Raw genomic sequence first — 18988 nt, 5'->3', positions numbered from 1 at the left:
GGGGGCTAGCTGGTGTGAAAGAAGAGTTCACAGAGTCAGCCTAAGGAAATAGGCTCTCCGATGTGAACCCCGAGAGCCTCTGGAGTTCGATGGGAATCTGTCCCCTAGGACCTGGCCACCCTGAGGTCAGAGGACCCCTGGCTGACCCTCCATGCCCTCCTCGTCTCCAGCGTTACTTAGGGGGCCTTAGGGATGCATTTTCCCCCTGCAGGACCAATGTCATCCAAACTGCCCTGTGGCAGAGCCAGTTCACCATGGCCTAGAAGGGACCGAGCCCCTCGTGGACCTGAGAAGGCTCTTCTCATGAATAGAAGCAGGACCCAGAATCCAAGGGTTCAGAAAACTCATGAGGCATTTTAAGTTTTAGACCTTTGATACCCCGAGACTTTATATCTGTTCTTGACACCAAGTCCACTGTTTGGCCTTTAAGAAACGAAGCAGCAGGAAGTCACCACCCGACTGCCCTTGAGGGGCTCATCAGCCATGAGGACCACTCACATTAGCTTTTAACCTCCTAGCATCTGGACATCGCTGGCTCCTGGGCACGATGCTTACCACTGAGCAGCACCTACCCCCACCTCTGTCTGTCATCCGTGGCAACCTACGGTGGATTATTATAAATGACGCCTCCGAGTCTTGGCCTCTTTCCTCCCGTCTTGCCATACGCCCAGCTGTGAGGTCACCTACCAGGTCATGGGATAGCTAGAACATAGTCCACCAGGGCCAAGCAGACGCCAGCCACTTACATCTCCAAAAGCATGAGCTAAATCCACCTCCTTTCTGTAGAAAATATCTAGCTTCCAGTATTTTGTTACAGTAACACAGAGTCTCCCTGCCGCCACCCACCCCCAGGGCATCTCCATCAGAATCCCCAGGGCACCTGCAAGGCCCTCCACAGATGTCATCTGGCCTGTTTAAGAAAAGTGATACCTCACCCCTCTGCCAAGACCCCAGGTTCTTCCAGTGGACCCCGTTTTCAGGGTCACTATTACCAACCTGCCATCCCTACTTCTCACAGGATTTCTTAGCTGCCTTCCGTCCCATTTTGTTCCAGCTGCTGAATTTCAGAAGAATCAGGCCTAATTTCGGGGGGAGGGGGCAGCTCAGCAAAATATCTCAGACTTTTGAAAAAGCCAGCGGGTCCACAGGGGCCAGATGAGGAGAATATGTGCGTGGGGTGGGGTGTTATCAAAGCCAGTGTGCGGAGAAAAACAGATGTTCTTGCCTCTAAAGCCCACAAAGTGATCCTGTTTAGGTACGTGTCAGATCCCTGTCATGGGAAAAATCCTGTCAACTCTGAGCAGTGTTACCAAGTACACCCCAGGGCTCAGCCGCCAAATAATTACCCATAAATTTCCAGGTACTGAACACCTGGTCCAGGTCTTCTTGTCGGCAATTAAGAAGGAAAATAGATGTCTGAGGAAGGCTTTCCTGAATCTACTGTTTTAATTTCCCCAGTGACCCTGCAGCAGCGTCCTGTACGGGCTGGGAGCTGCTGTCACCTGTGGTAGCGCCTTCATTTCTGATGATGTCATTGTGAGACCTGTCTAGAAAGGGAAGCTACAGTTTCCACAGGGGGCTAAGGAGGTCTCCAATTCCAGTGTCCTAGAGTGACAGGAGTAGATCAGATGGGAATCGGGTGGTCCTGGAAGCACTTCAGCCAATCTGGAAATTTCCCCTGAGGGAAACCACCTGGTCTACCCTGAGCACGTCCATCTACCACCTCTGGCTCTGCCTGCAGAATCAGGATCTTCCCCTTCCTGCTCTGCCCCCTGCAAAACAGGCCCTTCATGCACGGCTCCCCCACACAGAATCGGATGCCCTCACTGGAGTACATGCGCCCCCAGAGCTTGGCCTTTCCATTCCTCCTGCCCAGTGTCTGGCATGGACAGTTAAATATCTGAAGGAAGACGTCAATGCTGTCACCCATCTCCCAGGGAAACAGCCATGTCGCTAGACCCGTTCCTACATCCCACAGGGCGCCGTCCACAGACAGACACGCTGGGAACGCGCACACCATTCCTGGACCCGTAAGGTCAAGGGCTGCATGCAATATTAACATCAGCATTTGGTGTCCCCTAGGATTACAGTGACCAGAGCTAAAACAGAGCAGTTGAATCACCCTGGGGCGACGCCACCTCCATCCCCTAATTGGAATATGGTGTCGGTTTTATCTGAAACAGGCTCAGCTCTTTATCCAACAGTCCATCTAGCCCAGGGAGGAACAGGACATGGGAGGGGGTGGTGATCCAGATCACACTTGATACATAATGCATACCACTTTGATTAATGGGCATCTCTGAAATCTTATCACGGACAGATAAGTATTGATAACCTCAGTTTTCACGGAGCCACTCCGAGGCAGAAACAAAGGTGGAGAATTTACAAGCCACCCAAGCAGTTGGGGAAGTTTAACATGAGTCCCCAAATGCAGTTTCTCATTTTGAAACCATGGAATGGCGGAGGTCGTTGGGCGGCTTGCCCAGTGAACTCTCACTGCTCCAGAACAAGCTCGAGGAACACTCCAACCCAGAAAGCCCCCTCTGTGGCCCCCATCTAGATGAAGCGCAGCCTCTGCTACTCAGTGAGGTTTGCTAGGCCACTAGTGATAGGAAAATGGGTTACTCCAGAGGATTGGGAAGGAGCTGGCCCTCGTGGTCAGCTGCGGCCCTTCAACCCACACTTAAAAATCTTCTTCCTCCCATTGGTAACCGTACGATCTAATGCAGCTAAATTATGAGAAGTTAATAGGGTTTCATTTAATGAGAGTTTGCCCTGCTGCGAGAGCTTAATTAGGAAGTCGTTGGGTCAACATATCAATGATCAGGAGATAAACTCAAGGTGTCCGGTGGAGGGGCACTGAACTCCGCCCTCCCTGCTCCCACGATGCTAACCCCAGGCGAGCACACCTGCGCCCATTATTAAACAGCCACCTGCTGAGGGCTCCGAGGGCCTCACCTCTGACTCTTCACTTTGTAGCAAGGAAGCAGAGGCTCATGGGGGATAACAAGCTGGTGAGGAAGCTTCTAGAAAGAGGTGATTGGGCTTTGCAGACCAGTCTGCCTGTCCTCACCGTCCTGATCCCTCACCATGTTGAACTCTATAAATCATCCAGAGACCGCTAACAGCCAATTGGATCACGGCAGTCCTCACTCACCACCTTGGGCCGGGTCCCCAGGACGCTGGAATAAGATCTGCATTCCTCATTCTAGCCTGCAGAGCCTCCTCTGTTGTGACCCGTCCCCTGGCCACACTCAGCCCGCCTCTCTCCTTTGCAGAGAGCACTCTGACCACACCGGCCCGGGGCCTTTGCACTTGCTATCTTATGCCAGGAAGGTGTCCCTGTCTTTCACAAGGGACGGTTGCAGGGGTGGCTGCCCAGTGGCCCTTTTGAGCTTCTCCACCCTCCTCACCCTCTAAGAAGGGCCACGAGAGAAGCCACTTGGAAACAATCCTTAGGGACACAGGCATAAAAATGCTGAGAACCCGTCCCGTCACCTAGCTGGCAAGCAGGTGACACTAAAATTCAGATCAAAGGATCCACTCACTGGAACTCAATTGGCCCTTCCCATGGTCCTGTGGCTATAAACACTTCCCATGTCCTTGGCAGAGTGGGCAGCGAGTGACCTGGCCTGTTTACGTTCTCGGAAACCCCAGAGCAGCCTCCCAGAGCCGTCTCAATCTTCAGAGTTCTGAATTCACCCTGAAGGGCACACGGAACGGGCACATCCAGTGACATTCCTGTCGTGTGCTCCTCATTGGCTCCCTCTGCTTTCATTTCATTTAATTTGCAGATGAAACTATTTTGCAACCAGAAACACTAGAGCATTGGATGCGTGGGATCCTGTCCCCCTCTTTTCTGGGACATGTGAAGGGAAAGCAGCACCTAACCAAATCCACTGGAAGCCTTGGTACCACACTGGCTGGCCGGCCCGGGGTCTGGAAACACTCTTGTTTGTGGCTGACATTGAGGGAATGTTTTTTAAAAGCCCCACCCCTGAGGTCTTGACACTGAGTGAAATATGGGTAATTTTTCTTTGGGAGGATCAATAAAATAACTATTTTCAAAATGACTTTATATTGACTGAAGGGTCAGAAATGCCCAGGGCATTGATCCCGTGTCCATAATCACTTTTTGTTTAGTAAGTTAAACCAGCTCTACACAGTTGGATGCAAAGAAATCCCGTTCATCATTTAAACAAAATATTTTCCAAGCGTCTGACGCGCTCGGGCTGCCTGCAGGCGCCTGACGGGGGTGCCTCTCTTTGTCTAGGAGGTGGACCTGTACAGAATCAACAGCCAGGACAAGCTGGGCCTCACCGTGTGCTACCGCACGGATGACGAGGACGACATCGGCATCTACATCAGTGAGGTACGTGCTCCTCAGTCCAAACTCTGGTTTCCAGGCCCTTGAACGAGACCCTCTCATGTTCGCCAGCCCTAGTCTGGTTCCTCCTGGGGCCTCTGCAAAGACACAGACCACCTACTCAGTCTCCCTCGGAGTCGAGGGCCTGCGTCTTTGCAGGAGAGGGGAGTAGGCTCTCCCGTCAGCATCCAAGGCAGAATCGCCCTTCCCAAGCTGCAAACCAGCGGTAAAATGGAGTCGTTTACATGGATTCGTGTGTTCAGCCCCGAGGGAATGGCAGATTGCCATTTCCTACTCAAGTTCACGCTTTTTAAAAACCGGCCTCCCCCTCTCCCTCTTCATGGGTCTCTATCGCCGAGTTCATCTGTTGGGACGTAATGTAGATGAAGCTATCTAAGTTCATAGATGGCAGCCGTGCAAGTGAGCCCATCTCAACACGGATCCAACCGTGCGCCCCCACCCTAGCCGGCCCAGAAGCCCTGCCTCTCTGCGATGATCCAAGAGAACCATTTTCTGGGTTTTTTGATTATCCAGTTGAATATCCACCCCTCCCCAATTCTGCAATCTGCATCAGTGTTTTAGGGCATCCCTCCCACCCCGAGTCCTGTTTCTGTCAGTTACCTTCCATTTTTAAAGTTACTTCCCCCAAGTTTAATATAAGCATTCAGTGAAAATGATCAAGGTATGGTTGCTGATCAACATAGTGACACGGGTACCGTGAACCTGTTCTCCGTGATTTGATTTTAATTACTGTGTGAGCTCCCCCAGTGAGCTGTGCTGCCTTGTGCCCCTCAGGTCTCAAGAGCTTGTGGACGATGCTCGGTTCAAAGGCGGCCAGGCAGGGATCTAAGACCAACTCTGGAAAGGGCTCAGGCAGATGGGCCCATGCTCCTGTGTGTTTGGGCAACACTAAGTCTTGCTCCTATCTGTGCAAGACAGGAGTAACCATCCCGGGGTTAGAGGTGACCCCTGGGTTGGTGCTGAGAAGTCTGCTCTCTTTCAGATCGATCCCAACAGCATCGCGGCCAAAGACGGTCGCATCCGCGAAGGGGACCGCATCATTCAGGTAGGTGTGCTTCTAACAGGTGGCCTCAGTGTGTGCCTGTCACCAAAGAACAAACTCACTTCAAGGCTGAAATGCATGAGAGGAGAAGAACTGGGTCCAGAAACCTGGCCTGGCGAGGGCCCTGGGGGACAAGCCAGCACACCTCATTGCATGCATCTGTCAGGGCCAAGGACCTGGCACCACTGACATGAGGGACACAGTCTGTGCGCGCGCCAGGGGAAATCGCTCTAGTTTTGGATGAAGCACCTAAAATTCCATCTTGTCATTAAAATGGGGGCCTCACTGGCAAGTCTTAGATTTCCTGGCTCCACGTTTAGCCATCCTGTGGAACCGTGGCCTTGAGTGCTGCTGTTCCTCCAGGCCACTGAGGCCATTCGGGTCTCTTCTGGCCGTAACCTTTTTAATCTCAGGTTGAGACTCTTGACTTCATTTTGTCCCACAGGCTTAGCTTGCTACCTCTTCCCTTCTACTCCACGGTGTCTATTTCTCTCATTATATAATTCTGGTTTCCTTCTTCCCTGGCTGAGCCTCCATCTTCCAGCCAGAACCCCAGCCGCTGGAGGCTCCTCCCCTGGAAAACTGACCTTCACCTTCACTGCCTAAGGCTAGAACGCTCAGCAGAGCACCCTTTCTGGTCACTGCAGTTTTCCATTGAGCTTTATGATTAAGCAAAGAGGCCCCCAGCATGCCCCAAGGGCCTCCTGGAATTCCAGACCTGGTCTTCTCTGCCTGCACCATGTCTCAGCAGCCCTTCTGCCCCTGGGCCATTAGGACTGGTCACAGCAACCAGTGGTCTCTCCTTTTGCTGCCTGTTGGTCTCCTGTTGTAAGGTGGCAAAGTCAGCCTAGAAGTGAAACTTCCAACTCAGGGACATGTCCTAGAGGAGCCACACCCCTGCAACTAAGACCTGCAGAGTCTCTGGGACAGGTGAACCAGCCCTGTGCAAGAAGGTTATCAGGTGTGAAGGTGACAGTCACTCCAACTCCAAAGAAGTTAGTGTTAAGCTGGGGCACAAACACCCCATGTCACTCCATCCCCCTCTCTACTTTCCACCTCCCTAAACGTCTCATCAAACTCATTGCCACCTTTTCTCCCTATTATCCAAAAATATCATCTTCCATTTCTGCCTGGACCTGGTGCCCTCTGCAACAGGAGGACTTTCCCAGCCCTCCACAGGAGTCCCAATGTCCACCCACAGGGATCCTTCCTGGACCAGGCCTTCCTTTCCTATAAGCAGCAACTTGAGATACACGAAAGTTCCATGTTCCAGCTTGAGGGGGGGGACAGTGCAGGCCTGAGCAGGATAAAGTAGATTTGCACCAGCTCATCATGCAACTATCCACTGTTTTTGCTTTTTCAGATCAATGGGATAGAGGTACAGAACCGCGAAGAGGCTGTGGCTCTTCTGACCAGTGAAGAAAATAAGAACTTTTCTTTGCTCATTGCAAGACCGGAACTCCAGGTAAGTCGGCTTCCCCACAAGAAACTGGCTTTGCGATACTACATTCCCAGCCCCGCAATGACAAGTATGTGAAAGCATAACTAAACTTGCTGTGACTTGGAGTCCACTGTATCGAGGAACCACTTAGGATGACGCCAGCAGCCCCAGCCCCTACACTGCAGGTGGGAAGGGATGTTAACAAGGCAAACATAGCAAAATGGAAAATGAGGACAGGAGCAAGCAGATGCTCGACTTCCTGAGGGGACAGCTGTCCTGCCTAGAATGCTAGGCACAGCCTCTGTTTACCACAGCAGAGCACAGGGACACAAATGTCGATAAATACTAACCAACCCTCAGTGACCATCTAAGAAACAAGGGACCCCTGTGCAGAGCACCTTACATACCCGTCGGCCTTCCTGGGAGACGGACGTTCCCAGAGCCCAGGACACAGGGTGGTGGAGCGCAGAGGGACTCTGCCCTAAGCAATTGGATCAGAAACCGCTGTGCTGCACTCATCCTCCGGGGGCAGGGACCATGAACTTGTGCAGATGCCTCTAGCTCTGAGTCAGGGCAGCAGATCTATTTTGGTCAGAAACCTCAATGGAAAATACTCCAGGGGCAGCAAAATAAAGAGTAGCCGAGTCAGGATGCTGGAGGAAGGCTGGGTAGCCACCTCACCTGGGGTCAGCCCAGCTGTTCTAAATGACCATGGCTGTGTTCTGATAAACTCCGAAGGCAAGCCCATGCGGTACAGCCTTTGAAAGGCAAAGGCCTGGTGACAGTCACGTCCTGGCCCACAGGTACATCATGGACCTACTTTTAGCAGAAAGAACTTTCTGCATTAACGATGATTCTCTTTGGGGCCTGAAACACATACCAGGGTCAGCAAGGACATGGAGCTAGATCTGCCTGTGGCCTGTTCCCCAATAGAGACTCCCCTCATGGACATAGGGTCACACACCCTTCACCATGAGGAGGGGCAAGTCTCTGACCTATAGCACACTGGGAACACTGCGTTATGACGACTCCTGGAGGGAGCCCTAGAAGTATTGTCCCCAAGGTAATGTCCACTGTTAGTAAAAAAGGGAAAGCACAAGGAAACTTGTAATCACTGCCGCTTCCCCAGCTGGACGAGGGCTGGATGGATGACGACAGGAACGACTTCCTGGATGACCTGCACATGGACATGCTGGAGGAGCAGCACCACCAGGCCATGCAGTTCACAGCCAGTGTCCTCCAGCAGGTAACCTGGGGGCCGGCCCACACCCCGCAGCGCTGCAGGCACATGCCCTCCCCTCCCTCCCTCCCTGCTGCTCAGGAGCATCCAAAATGCACCCGCCTGGAAGACAGAAAGCACTTAGGCCATTTCCCGTGTCTGTCTGAGCGAGAGAAATGCAAGTCCAACGCTCCCTGGCCGAGCTGTCACGGCTGAGCAGTCACCCTGGGCTTAGCTCCCTTCTGATATCTGTTGGTGCCAGCATTCCCGTAGACTCCGGGAAAGCAAGCAAGCCGTGTATTTGAAACTGAGCAATTCCCTCTGTTGAACCTGAGCTGGGGGGAGCCTAGTAGCTGCCTCCTGTGCCCCTCCCCTGGTCAGGGTCACAGTCCCACTTACTGGTCCCTATGAGCACTTCGTGCATCCTGGGACCCCTGCACTGCTCTACTGGTGAAACTCACTCATTGAAATAACTATTATTATTCCCACTGGAAACAATGACAAGTTGCCCAGATAGACAGGGCTGGCCAGTGCCCCACCCTTGACCCCACCCTACTGTCAGCCTCCTCCGGAAACACTTGTCCTACAAGGGTGTTCTTGTTTTCTCCGTGCAGAAGAAGCACGAGGAAGACGGTGGGACCACGGACACGGCCACCATCCTGTCCAACCAGCACGAGAAGGACAGCGGCGTGGGGCGGACAGACGAGAGCACGCGCAACGACGAGAGCTCAGAGCAGGAGAACAACGGTGACGACGCCATGGCGTCCTCCAACCCGCTGGCGGGCCAGAGGAAGCTCACGTGCAGCCAGGACACGCTGGGCAGCGGCGACCTGCCCTTCAGCAACGAGTCCTTCGTGTCGGCCGACTGCACGGACGTGGACTACCTGGGCATCCCGGTGGACGAGTGCGAGCGCTTCCGCGAGCTGCTGGAGCTCAAGTGCCAGGTGCAGAGCGGTGGCCCCTACGGCCTGTGCGACGCGGCCAAGAGCGAGCCCGAGAGTGTGGACAAGGAGCTGGAGCTGCTCAACGAGGAGCTGCGCAGCATCGAGCTCGAGTGCCTGAGCATCGTGCGCGCGCACCGGCTGCAGCAGCTGCGGGAGCAGGCGCGGGAGCCCTGGCTGCTGGCGCCCGGCGCCTTCCGCAGCTACGCGGCCAGCGTGGACGGGCGCCGGCGCGAGCTGGCCGACATCACCGAGCTGCCCGAGAAGTCCGACAAGGACAGCTCGAGCGCCTACAACACGGGCGAGAGCTGCCGCAGCACCCCGCTTGCCCTGGAGCTGTCCCCCGACAACTCCCTGCGGAGGGCGGCCGAGGGCGGCACCGAGGCCCACCTCCTGGCCATCACCGAAGACCCCGAGGTCGGCGCCCACTCTACAGCCCTTCCGCCAAAGAGCCTGAGCTCGGGCCGGCCCTGGAGGGCTCGGAGCGCAGGGCCGAGGGCAGCAGAGCCCGCCGCGTGCCGGCGCCGGCCGCCTGCCGGTCCGCAGCCGCGCACTCGCCCTACAAGCACGCGCACATCCCCGCGCACGCGCAGCACTACCAGAGCTACATGCAGCTCATCCAGCAGAAGTCGGCCGTGGAGTATGCGCAGAGCCAGATGAGCCTGGTGAGCATGTGCAAGGACCTCACCTCCGCCACCTCCTCCGAGCCGCGCATGGAGTGGAAGGTGAAGATCCGCAGCGACGGCACGCGCTACATCACCAAGCGGCCCGTGCGCGACCGCCTGCTGCGGGAGCGTGCGCTCAAGATCCGCGAGGAGCGCAGCGGCATGACCACGGACGACGACAACCTGAGCGAGATGAAGATGGGCCGCTACTGGAGCAAGGAGGAGCGCAAGCAGCACCTGGTGAAGGCCAAGGAGCAGCGGCGCAGGCGCGAGTTCATGATGCAGAGCAGGTTGGACTGTCTGAGGGAGCAGCAGGGGGCCGAGGAGAGGAAGGAGGTGAGCATCCTGGAACTGAGCCACAAGAAGATGATGAAGAAGAGGAACAAGAAGATCTTCGACAACTGGATGACCATCCAGGAACTCCTGACGCACGGCACCAAGTCCCCCGATGGCACCAGAGTGTACAATTCCTTCCTCTCGGTGACTACTGTATAATGCCCGCCTCCGTGCGCTGTTCATAGGAGTGACCACCACCGCGGGGTGGAGATTCCTGCCTCGTTCAATGCGGCACATTGTTGTATATAAGACAGTCATCCTGTTTACGGTCTCAGTCTGCCACACCTGCGACTGGGCTGTCACCGCTGTTTTCAGTGCAGGTAAAATTACACCCTTTACCGTCGTTGAAGGCAATACTAACAGCTTTTTTCAAATAGCAATTGTACTTTTTTACTTGTTACCTTTTACATAAAGTGTTTAAATTTCAAAAAGATCTTTTATTACGCATACTTTCACAGAATAAGTTGTTGAAACTATATTCATATTTTTAAAAAAAAGTTAAACACGCTTTTTTTTCCTGCCTAAAATACAAATACAACTGCCGGTATGTATTTTTAATGGAATCCTATTTTATAACCTCACTTTGCTGAATGTGTTTCATACGGATGACCATTAATATATATGTAGGTCAAGGTTTCAACTCAAAACCACCAACTTCTGTGGTTAAGGATTTAATAACAATAATCAAACCAGCACTACTTAGACTTGGAATGATACATTGACACAGTTTTCTGGTGAAGGTTCCTAAGAGAGTGTAAAGGTCTTAGCAGAAAGCAAAATATCCTGCAGCTTTATGGAAGTTTAAAGCATGTTTGCAAATATTGCAGCCTATTGGAAGATTTGCATGTACAGGAAAGTTGTCGATGGAGATGGTTTGTGAAATTTTAAGTGTTCATTGTAGTCAGCCTTTGCTTTGTAGATCAGAAGGTACAGACTTATACAAGCAAGTTCATGAAATCACCATTAGTTACAAACACTAAGTAAAATGAAGTTAAAATAAATTATTATTTTCTACTTGATATGTTTTGATGTGATTCCTCATTTTGCAGTGGTGCCTACAAAATAAAAGCCTTTTGCAGTGTCTATTTTTTTCCCTTGGTTGTACGACCTGCTACCTTGGACGAATTCAGCTCTTTCAGCCTAGAAGCCAATGACATAAGTAAATCAGGAAATAACAGCACTGAATAAGGCCACAAATACACCATCCATAGAGTCCTGCATTGTGACAGCTTGACTGACAGCAAGCTTCACCCTGGCCCAATGTCCTATCAATATGAATGGTTGTGAACAAGTTTAGCAGTTGGGGCCATGTAAACTGATATTTCTTTGGTTTACACCAATCATTACTGCCTGTGAGTTTGTCCAACTTTCCATTTCTATGGTAAATCTGCAAATTGGGCAGTATTTTCATACATTAAAAGGGGTCACCAAAGTGGGTGGGCTTCAAACGTGACCTCTTTCAGACCACAATCACCGCCAAGAGCCTATGTAATAAATCTGCTACCAATTGTTCCCTTTACACTAATTGCCACTATAATACCTACTGAAAAATAAAGATTAGCAAGAGTATGCATGATACCAGATATCTGCTTTACTCACATTAAAATTTGGATTGAAACAGCAAGGCATTTTAGATATCTCAGACATCAATTTCTTTCCAAAGACCCATTAAAACCCCCATCCTTCTTTGGGGCCGGAATCTTAAAACCCATTGGTAGTTACACTTGTAATAAAATAACTTCATGAAAATGAGATACTGAAATATTTATCACCACTAAAATTACTAAGGTAATGACATGATTTCTTTTAACCTAGAGGTGCTTAATCACTGAGCCACATCCCCAGCCCTTTATATTTTAACACAGGGCCTTGATAAGTTTCTGAGGCTGGCTTTGAACTAGTGATCCTCCTGCCTCAGCCTCCCAAGCTGCTGGGATGTCAGGTGTACACTACCATACCCGGTGGTAATTACATAATTTACATACTAATCCCGCTACACAATTCTAACGAGCATCTGTTTGGCGGGAGGGGCGAATAGCTTCCCTCTCCTGGGTGTTGTCACTAAAGCCCACCAGAGCAAAATATCCAAGAGTCATGGGGTATGAGAATCAAGCAGAAGGGTTTCTGATCAGGGCTTCCCACGTACCTCTGGAATTAGGGACCAGCCCATGCGCTTAGGGAAAAGTACAGGGAAATAATGAAGCCAGAGGCATTCAAATCCCAATCTAGATACTTGGGTTCCAACTTCTGTCTCAAATCACTCAATCAGCTAGATAGACCTGCTCACAACTTGAAATGCAAACTGAGGTCTCAATTCAGATCCAGTCCTTAAAAAGTTGAGACACCCCTTAGAAATAATCACTCTGCCAACGAGAACTGGAGGAGTCAAGGAAACTCAGTGAGGCTCATTAATAACCAAACTGGGACTGGAATTCAGCCCCCAGCCCCATGTCTCTGATAGCCCCACACCCAGGAGCATCCTCTGTGCAATTTCAATACATTCCATCCCATACCCTCAATCACAAATGGCTGCCCCAGGGTGAGCACGAGCCCGCAAACATGAACCTGCCACTTCTTCAATCAACCTGAGCTCCCCAATGCCTCCCTGTGCAAGCCTCACTGAGCTGGTGGCGAGTCAAGGGATTTTCCTGGGTAATAGTGAGGAGACAATTTACCCTTCCATGGTCACTGATGTGCAACCCTCCATCCTGTGTAAACAGCGACCACTGTGAGCAACAGGTCTTTCTACCAGCCCTGCTGCCTGTACCATAGTTCCTGGGCTCATTAAGAATTGGATAGAAGTTATGGATTCCCTCTGCAGGAGAAAAAAAAATGTACTTAAAGCAAATAATACATCATTGATGGCATTTAATATCAGACACTTGACATAACCCTGGAACCTACTCATGGACTCTGATGGGTATGAGGACCCCAAGTTTTGGCCAACTAAATTTAATAGCACTATGGATTTATTTTTCAAGCTTCATTTGCTTGTATTTTGCAGAATTAGTTGATGTGAATGCCTGCTTTTAGTATCAAGGAATACATTTTTTTTTTCCTTATCAGAACCATATTGCTTAAGGCTATGAAAACATGATTGACCACTAGGACATCGTCAGTTGTGCTAAGGTTTTTCTCACAGCTAAATACATTTAGGAACTGTGAGAGCAGATTCCCGATTCTCCATAGCAGCTACCCCCATCTGCCTCAAGACTCTTAAACTTTTTCTAGAAGACAAAGAGAAGGAAACGAGGACTTATCAACCCTGTAGAGCTACAATGTCCTATTCAGAAGCCACAAGCCACATTTTAAAATGTGGTGGACCCAATGCCAGCACTCCTGGGTCCAATCCCTGTTCTTTGAGGCAGGTGACTTTATCAACAATTAGACTCCAGGGAAGACCTCCGCCTGGTGAGTAGAGAGATGTTATTTGAATGTGCATCACCGGACGCAAGACCCTTTCCCCGTCACCACTGTCACCCCATCTGCCTCTCAAGAAGCAATCCAAAGTAGGCTCGGGTTGTGTTAATATCTGTGACACATTTACAATTATAATAAAATAAATTGCATCCAAGTGACAGACATTTCCCTCAGTTCCTTTTAAGTACTAAATTACAGACTCTCCTCTCTTGCCAAGAATACAGGACAACGCATTAAAAAATGTAGAAGCGTGAGGCACAAATTAAGCTTGTCATCTCTCGTGTGGCAACAGGAGATCCCGAAAATCAAGACTCACAAACACCAAGTGCGGGATTGCCCATCGCCTTGGGAATCCTCGTGGAGGATGAATTAGACTCCACAGCTCCGCGAAGAGGAACCCAATAACTACCCACACGCAGCCCTGGGCGGTAGGTTGCAGGTGACTAGTCACAACTCTGCCCCAAACCGAGGGGAGAGAATTCGCCATAGCAAGTGGCAACCACTCCCACCTTCATTTCTGTGTCCCCATTGTCTTAGCATCTCTTGGATTTCCGTGTGCACCCGCTAATTTAAAAGAAATCACCAAAACCAGAGAAGTTGCAAGAATTCTCTTGGCAAATGCTGTGGTCTTTGATTTGGATGAAGCCAGCGGTTATGGAAGCCAGCGTAGCTCTTCGGGTTTTGTTCAGACGGGTTTTTTTGTTTGTTTGTTTGTTTGTTTGTTTAATCATTTTTTTCTTTAGCTTCCAGTTGCACCTAATCCTGGAAGGTCGGGGGCAGCAGGGGCACGCAATGGGTTTTCCTTTATCAGTGGCAGGAGCCTGACCCCATCACACCAGGATGTGTTTTCCAGTGAAAACCTGGAGGACTAACGGCCCTTCCTTCCCCGGGGCGACTGCGAGTTTCCACTTGTTCACCACGTTAGTGAGTCTTGCTGAGATCCTCCAAAGCCAAATAAAAGTGCCTGGTCCTCATCACAGTCCCCCCAAATATGCAATGTTTAAACTGAATTGTGCGTTTAGTTCTCCTCTCTAGATGCCACCCCAGGTGGGATGGCCTTGATTAGCAGCCTCAACTCTGAGGAATGGTGACCGCCCCCCATGGCTACCAGGAGCGTGGCAGAGGCCAGCCCAGGCGGTGGTGTCTGTGTGCACGCTTGGTTTGGGGGCAATGACAAGTTCTCCCAGAGCTTACAGTCCACTGGGAAGGAAAATAGTGCTCTGACCATCACCCGAGTACTTCTAAAATGTTCCAGTGGGGGAGAGAAGCAAATGCCACAGATTTCAGAGAAAGTCTCCTGACAAATCCAAAGTGCCACCGAGATGAATGTCAACTAGCTAGGGAAAGACAGTGCAGGCGGAGAAGCAGGACATGTAAAGGCCCTGAGGTGGGAAAGGCGTGGCTTCTTTGAAACAAATTTAAAAGAATACAGTGTGGTTTGAGCTCAGAAGGCAGCAGCAGAAAGAATACAATGGGGTATGAAAAATGTGAGGGCAAGAGTGTGGAAGGAGCCACGTTTCCTACTTGACCACAAATACCTATTCAACATAGCCAACATTTACTGAGCACCTGATGTGTTCAGGAAGCTATGCTTAATGCCTAACCAGTGCTGAATTTCCTGACCACAAAGAATCCAAGACAAGTGGGATTGGGATCCTTACCCTGCAGATAAGGAAGCTGGCACAGGCTGCGGGAAAGTGACACCATCTCCTGACTGCTTCCCTGCCACTGTCCCAGGAAGCACCCCTGAGACAGGAGGCTCACGGACTGCCACCTGGGGAAAGCTGTATTTCTCTATTATCAGGGTACCCAGCGGGGACACTCATGCTCTGCCATATCCCAGCTTGGGGCTAAATCCTCTTCCGACTCCGCAGCTTCCCGTGTCTCAGCCGCAGTGGGTGAGAAACTCGGCGGGCAGAGTGGACTCTATGAAGGCCAGCCAGGGGGCCTGGGAAGGAGCACGCTTCCCCGCCATGTCCGCCACACATCACCCACCCTCGAAGGCAGGCCGGGAGCTCAGGGGCTCTTCCCTCCTCGCCAGCTGCCAGCGTCCACCGCCCCAGGGGGGTGCCTAGGCTGCCCTGTCGCATACACAATGAAGAGGGCAGAGGACGTGGTTCAGGGCCACGCAGCCACTCTGATGACCTGCCCCCAGGACACTTCTTGTAGATGGCACTTTGCTGTTCCAGGGCTGCGGATGACTCCATGCTGGAGAGGCCGCTGTGCGACCCCGGCTGCCACCCATCAGACCTTCCTGCCCTGAGCCATCTCCAAAGCCCCCTGAGCAGAGGCCACAGGCTGCGCAGGCACTGAAGGGCCACCCCGCAGGCACTCAAGGGCCACCCCCAGCACTGGTCTCTCACACAGTAAACCAGGAGCATCACGGGGCAAGGCCGACGCCTAATCAGTTACAATTTAAGCTTCTCCATTTTCTGAGAAGTGGGGGTTGAAGACACGGAGGTGGGCTTTGCAGATACCTCCCGGCTCCCCAGACACAGGAGCAGAGCCCTGGGACCAAGGGCACTGGGTTCTGATGGGAGCCCCTTCCCTGTGGCTGTGGCTTTGGAAGTTGCCAGTTTCAACTGGGACTTGGTGACCTTAAAAGCACGGGAGGCTCACTGTGGAGTCTAAGCCGCAGATATCCGCCACCATCCTGTTAGGAGAGGACTTCAGTTGGGCCAACTGTTTGGATCAACTGCTAAGTCTTCAGGCTCCTTTGGGACCTAGCCTTTCCACAGAGGTCCACCCACTGCCCACCTGCTCCCTCCTTAAGGCCGACCTGACGTCCCGTGCCCCATCGTCTCCTGAACGAGGCCTGGCTGACCCGTCACCTCACATCAGCCTGATCCTGCAGGACGCGACTGCATTTCGCATTCAGGACTCACAGCTGAGCCCTCAGAGCCCAGCCAGGCTCAGCCCTCGGGGAGACATGGACCTCAGGGGCCGAGGACTCGGCCGCCAAACTTTCCCCAGTGGCTCATGCCCCCTGCATAAGGAGCCAGGCCAGGCGCCCCTGGGAAGGCCCCCAAGGTCGGCAGGCAGAGCCCCTCAGCCACCCTCCTGGGCTTCTCCCTATACCCAAATGCTTCTCGGGTGTCATTTTGTCACAGAGACCCCTTTGAAGCTCCAGAGAGGGCACAGCCTCATAGGAACGCAGGGATTCATAGACCCCATGCTGTAGGCGTGACAGAGGACACCTGGATCTCGCAGGCCAGCAGCCTCATGCCATCTTTGTGACCTTGAAGACGACCTCCTTGACCTTGGCAGTAGATGCTCTGAGAGGTCACCAAGAGGCATGAGCGAAAAGAGACAGAATGGATCAACTGGACTTAATTGTTGGTGGAAGGCTATGAAGTGACCAGGTCATCTGCATCTGGGGGAACAAGCAAGCCACCCGTCGGGAAGGCTCCGGGATCGAGGAGGCGCCGAGAGCCCCAGCCCCAGGGAAGAGGGCCCACTTTCCCCAACCAAATAGACCCACTCAAAGACGGGCGACGGAGGTCAGCAGACCTCTCTCCAAAGATGGAAATCCAATGGCCAGCAAGCCCTTCAACACATGCTCTAGTCATCACCGACTCTCAGGTGGCCACCAGAGATGGCTGGCCACACCCCCAGGAGGCGCCTCTGGAAATACAGAAGTGGTTTCTCAGAAATGTCCTAGAATTGCCACAGGCTTCCGCACTGTGACTTCTGAGTACAGAAGCAAATGACCAGAAGGCAGAGGCTAAACAGACATCTGTGTATGAGTGGTCACTGCCACGTGACTCATGCCAGCCACCAGGTGGAAACCTACATGCACCCATAATGGATAAACAGAGTGGGGTGTGTGTGTGTATGTGTGTGTGTGTGCAATGGAATATTATTTGGCCATGAAAGGGAATGGATTCTGATAGATGTCACAACCCAGACGAACCTTGAATTAATTGCTAAGTGAATTAAGGCAGAGATAAAGGCATAAGTACTATATAATTCTAGATTTATGAAATAGTTAGAAAAATTCATAAAGCAATAAATTAAAAGCAATTTTCAGTTCTGAGGGAAAGAGTTGTTGTTTAGCAATAACTAATGCAATAACAGATGCAGAGCAGAGCCCCTCAGCCATCCTCCTGGGCTTCTCCCTATACCCAAATGCTTCTCGGGTGTCATTTTGTCACAGAGACCCCTTTGAAGCTCCAGAGAGGGCTCCCAGGTGCACCAGGCGGAGCGAGTCTCCCTTCAAAACTCAGACGCGAGCAGCCAAGATCCACAGCCGAATGCTCCCCATGGGGACCTGGGCGGCAGCACCAGCCCTCGGAACACTGCTGGAACACGGGTCTCAAGCCCAACCCGACCTCCCCTTCAGACGTTGTCACCAGGGCCACGCAGTGTGTGCGCCAGGCCCCCAGATGGCGGGACACTAGTCAAAGTCTGAATGAGCCTGCAGACAAGCAGGGATTCCTGCCTCCCTCCCCTACTTCTGGTCCCTGTATCCTCTGGTCTTGGAACTATTCCTCGACACAGCAGGCATCTTACAATTTAAGCTGAGCAAAGGAGCGATTGATTGACGTGAAACCAGGTACTCCAAGTTGGGTTATCAAAGGTGGCCTCACTCAATATTTAAGCCGAGACCAAAAGTTTGGGCAAGAGCCTTTGTCAAGTCCAGGTCGATTGAAACAGCGGGTGCCAAGGCCCTGGGTTAGAGAAGCATGAGGAGCCACCCTCTGCAAGTCCCATCTGGAGTCTACACTGTGGAGGAACACAAGGGCAGGCCAGCGCTGGGCTCCACGGCCTCCGGTTAAAGCCTCCCTCCTTCCTGGGCACAGCTCCCCTTCCTGGTTGGCTCTGCAGATAAGCCCATGGCGGGGTGTGGGGGAGACCAAGCCCTCCTTCAGGGCTGTGGGCTCTGGTCAGAACCACCTCTCCATGACCTTGCACCCAGGGCGCCCTGTCTCCCTCTGAGCAAGGGGGGAGAACCAAGGCATCAGCAGGGGTCTGACGCTAGCCCAGGCCACGGTCCACGGCAATAAACACGGCCCCTCTGAGATGAGCTCAGGACGGCCTCACAAAAGCAGAGCAGGGCCATGGAGGAGAGAGGGCGAGGGAGGCAGCCGAGTGGTTCCAGCCCCCTGGACCTGGGCCCATGGACCACCTACAGGTTAGGGCCACACTCAACACTCAACACCGGGCGGGCACGCGGCTGCAGGCCAGCCAGGGAAACGAAGAGCCCCGGGGGTCACCGTTCTCCCTGAGCCAGGGGCCAGCTTTGTGCTGAATTACCCCCGCCCCCCGGAACTTTCCCCCATCTCGTTTTTTTAACGTAACAGAATACCTGCAGAGTATCAATAGAGAAGGGTTTGTAAGTTATAAAGGGCAAAGTATCTATTACACACACACACTCAGGGCTATTGATGTCCTTGTAACAGCCGTGACATTTTCACTCACAGCAGAAGACTATAATTTAGCCGAGGGGTCAGTGACCTTGTTCTGTAAAGGACCATGGGTGACATCGGCGGATGCCAGGGCCAGAGACAAACGCGAGGACCAGAGCCGGGTTCTTG

At 52.2% G+C, this 18988-nt stretch overlaps 1 protein-coding gene across 1 annotated transcript in view; it reads left to right on the top strand.

Annotated features, from left to right (window-relative positions):
* Pdzrn3 (PDZ domain containing ring finger 3) overlaps positions 1–11050 on the top strand; it is a 204772-nt gene extending 193722 nt beyond the window's left edge. Inside the window, 6 exon segments of the mRNA XM_015494931.2 lie at positions 4274–4372; positions 5370–5432; positions 6793–6894; positions 8000–8116; positions 8704–9451; positions 9454–11050. Of these exon segments, the coding sequence (XP_015350417.2) occupies positions 4274–4372; positions 5370–5432; positions 6793–6894; positions 8000–8116; positions 8704–9451; positions 9454–10190 (1866 nt within the window). The 3' untranslated portion in view covers positions 10191–11050.
* Positions 11051–18988: the final 7938 nt, after the last annotated feature.

The sequence above is a fragment of the Marmota marmota genome, unplaced genomic scaffold (genome assembly GCF_001458135.2).
Source record: "Marmota marmota marmota unplaced genomic scaffold, marMar, whole genome shotgun sequence".
Lineage (NCBI taxonomy): Eukaryota > Metazoa > Chordata > Mammalia > Rodentia > Sciuridae > Marmota > Marmota marmota.
Note: the sequence above shows the minus strand (reverse complement) of the source record. Positions and strands in the feature narration are given on the sequence as shown.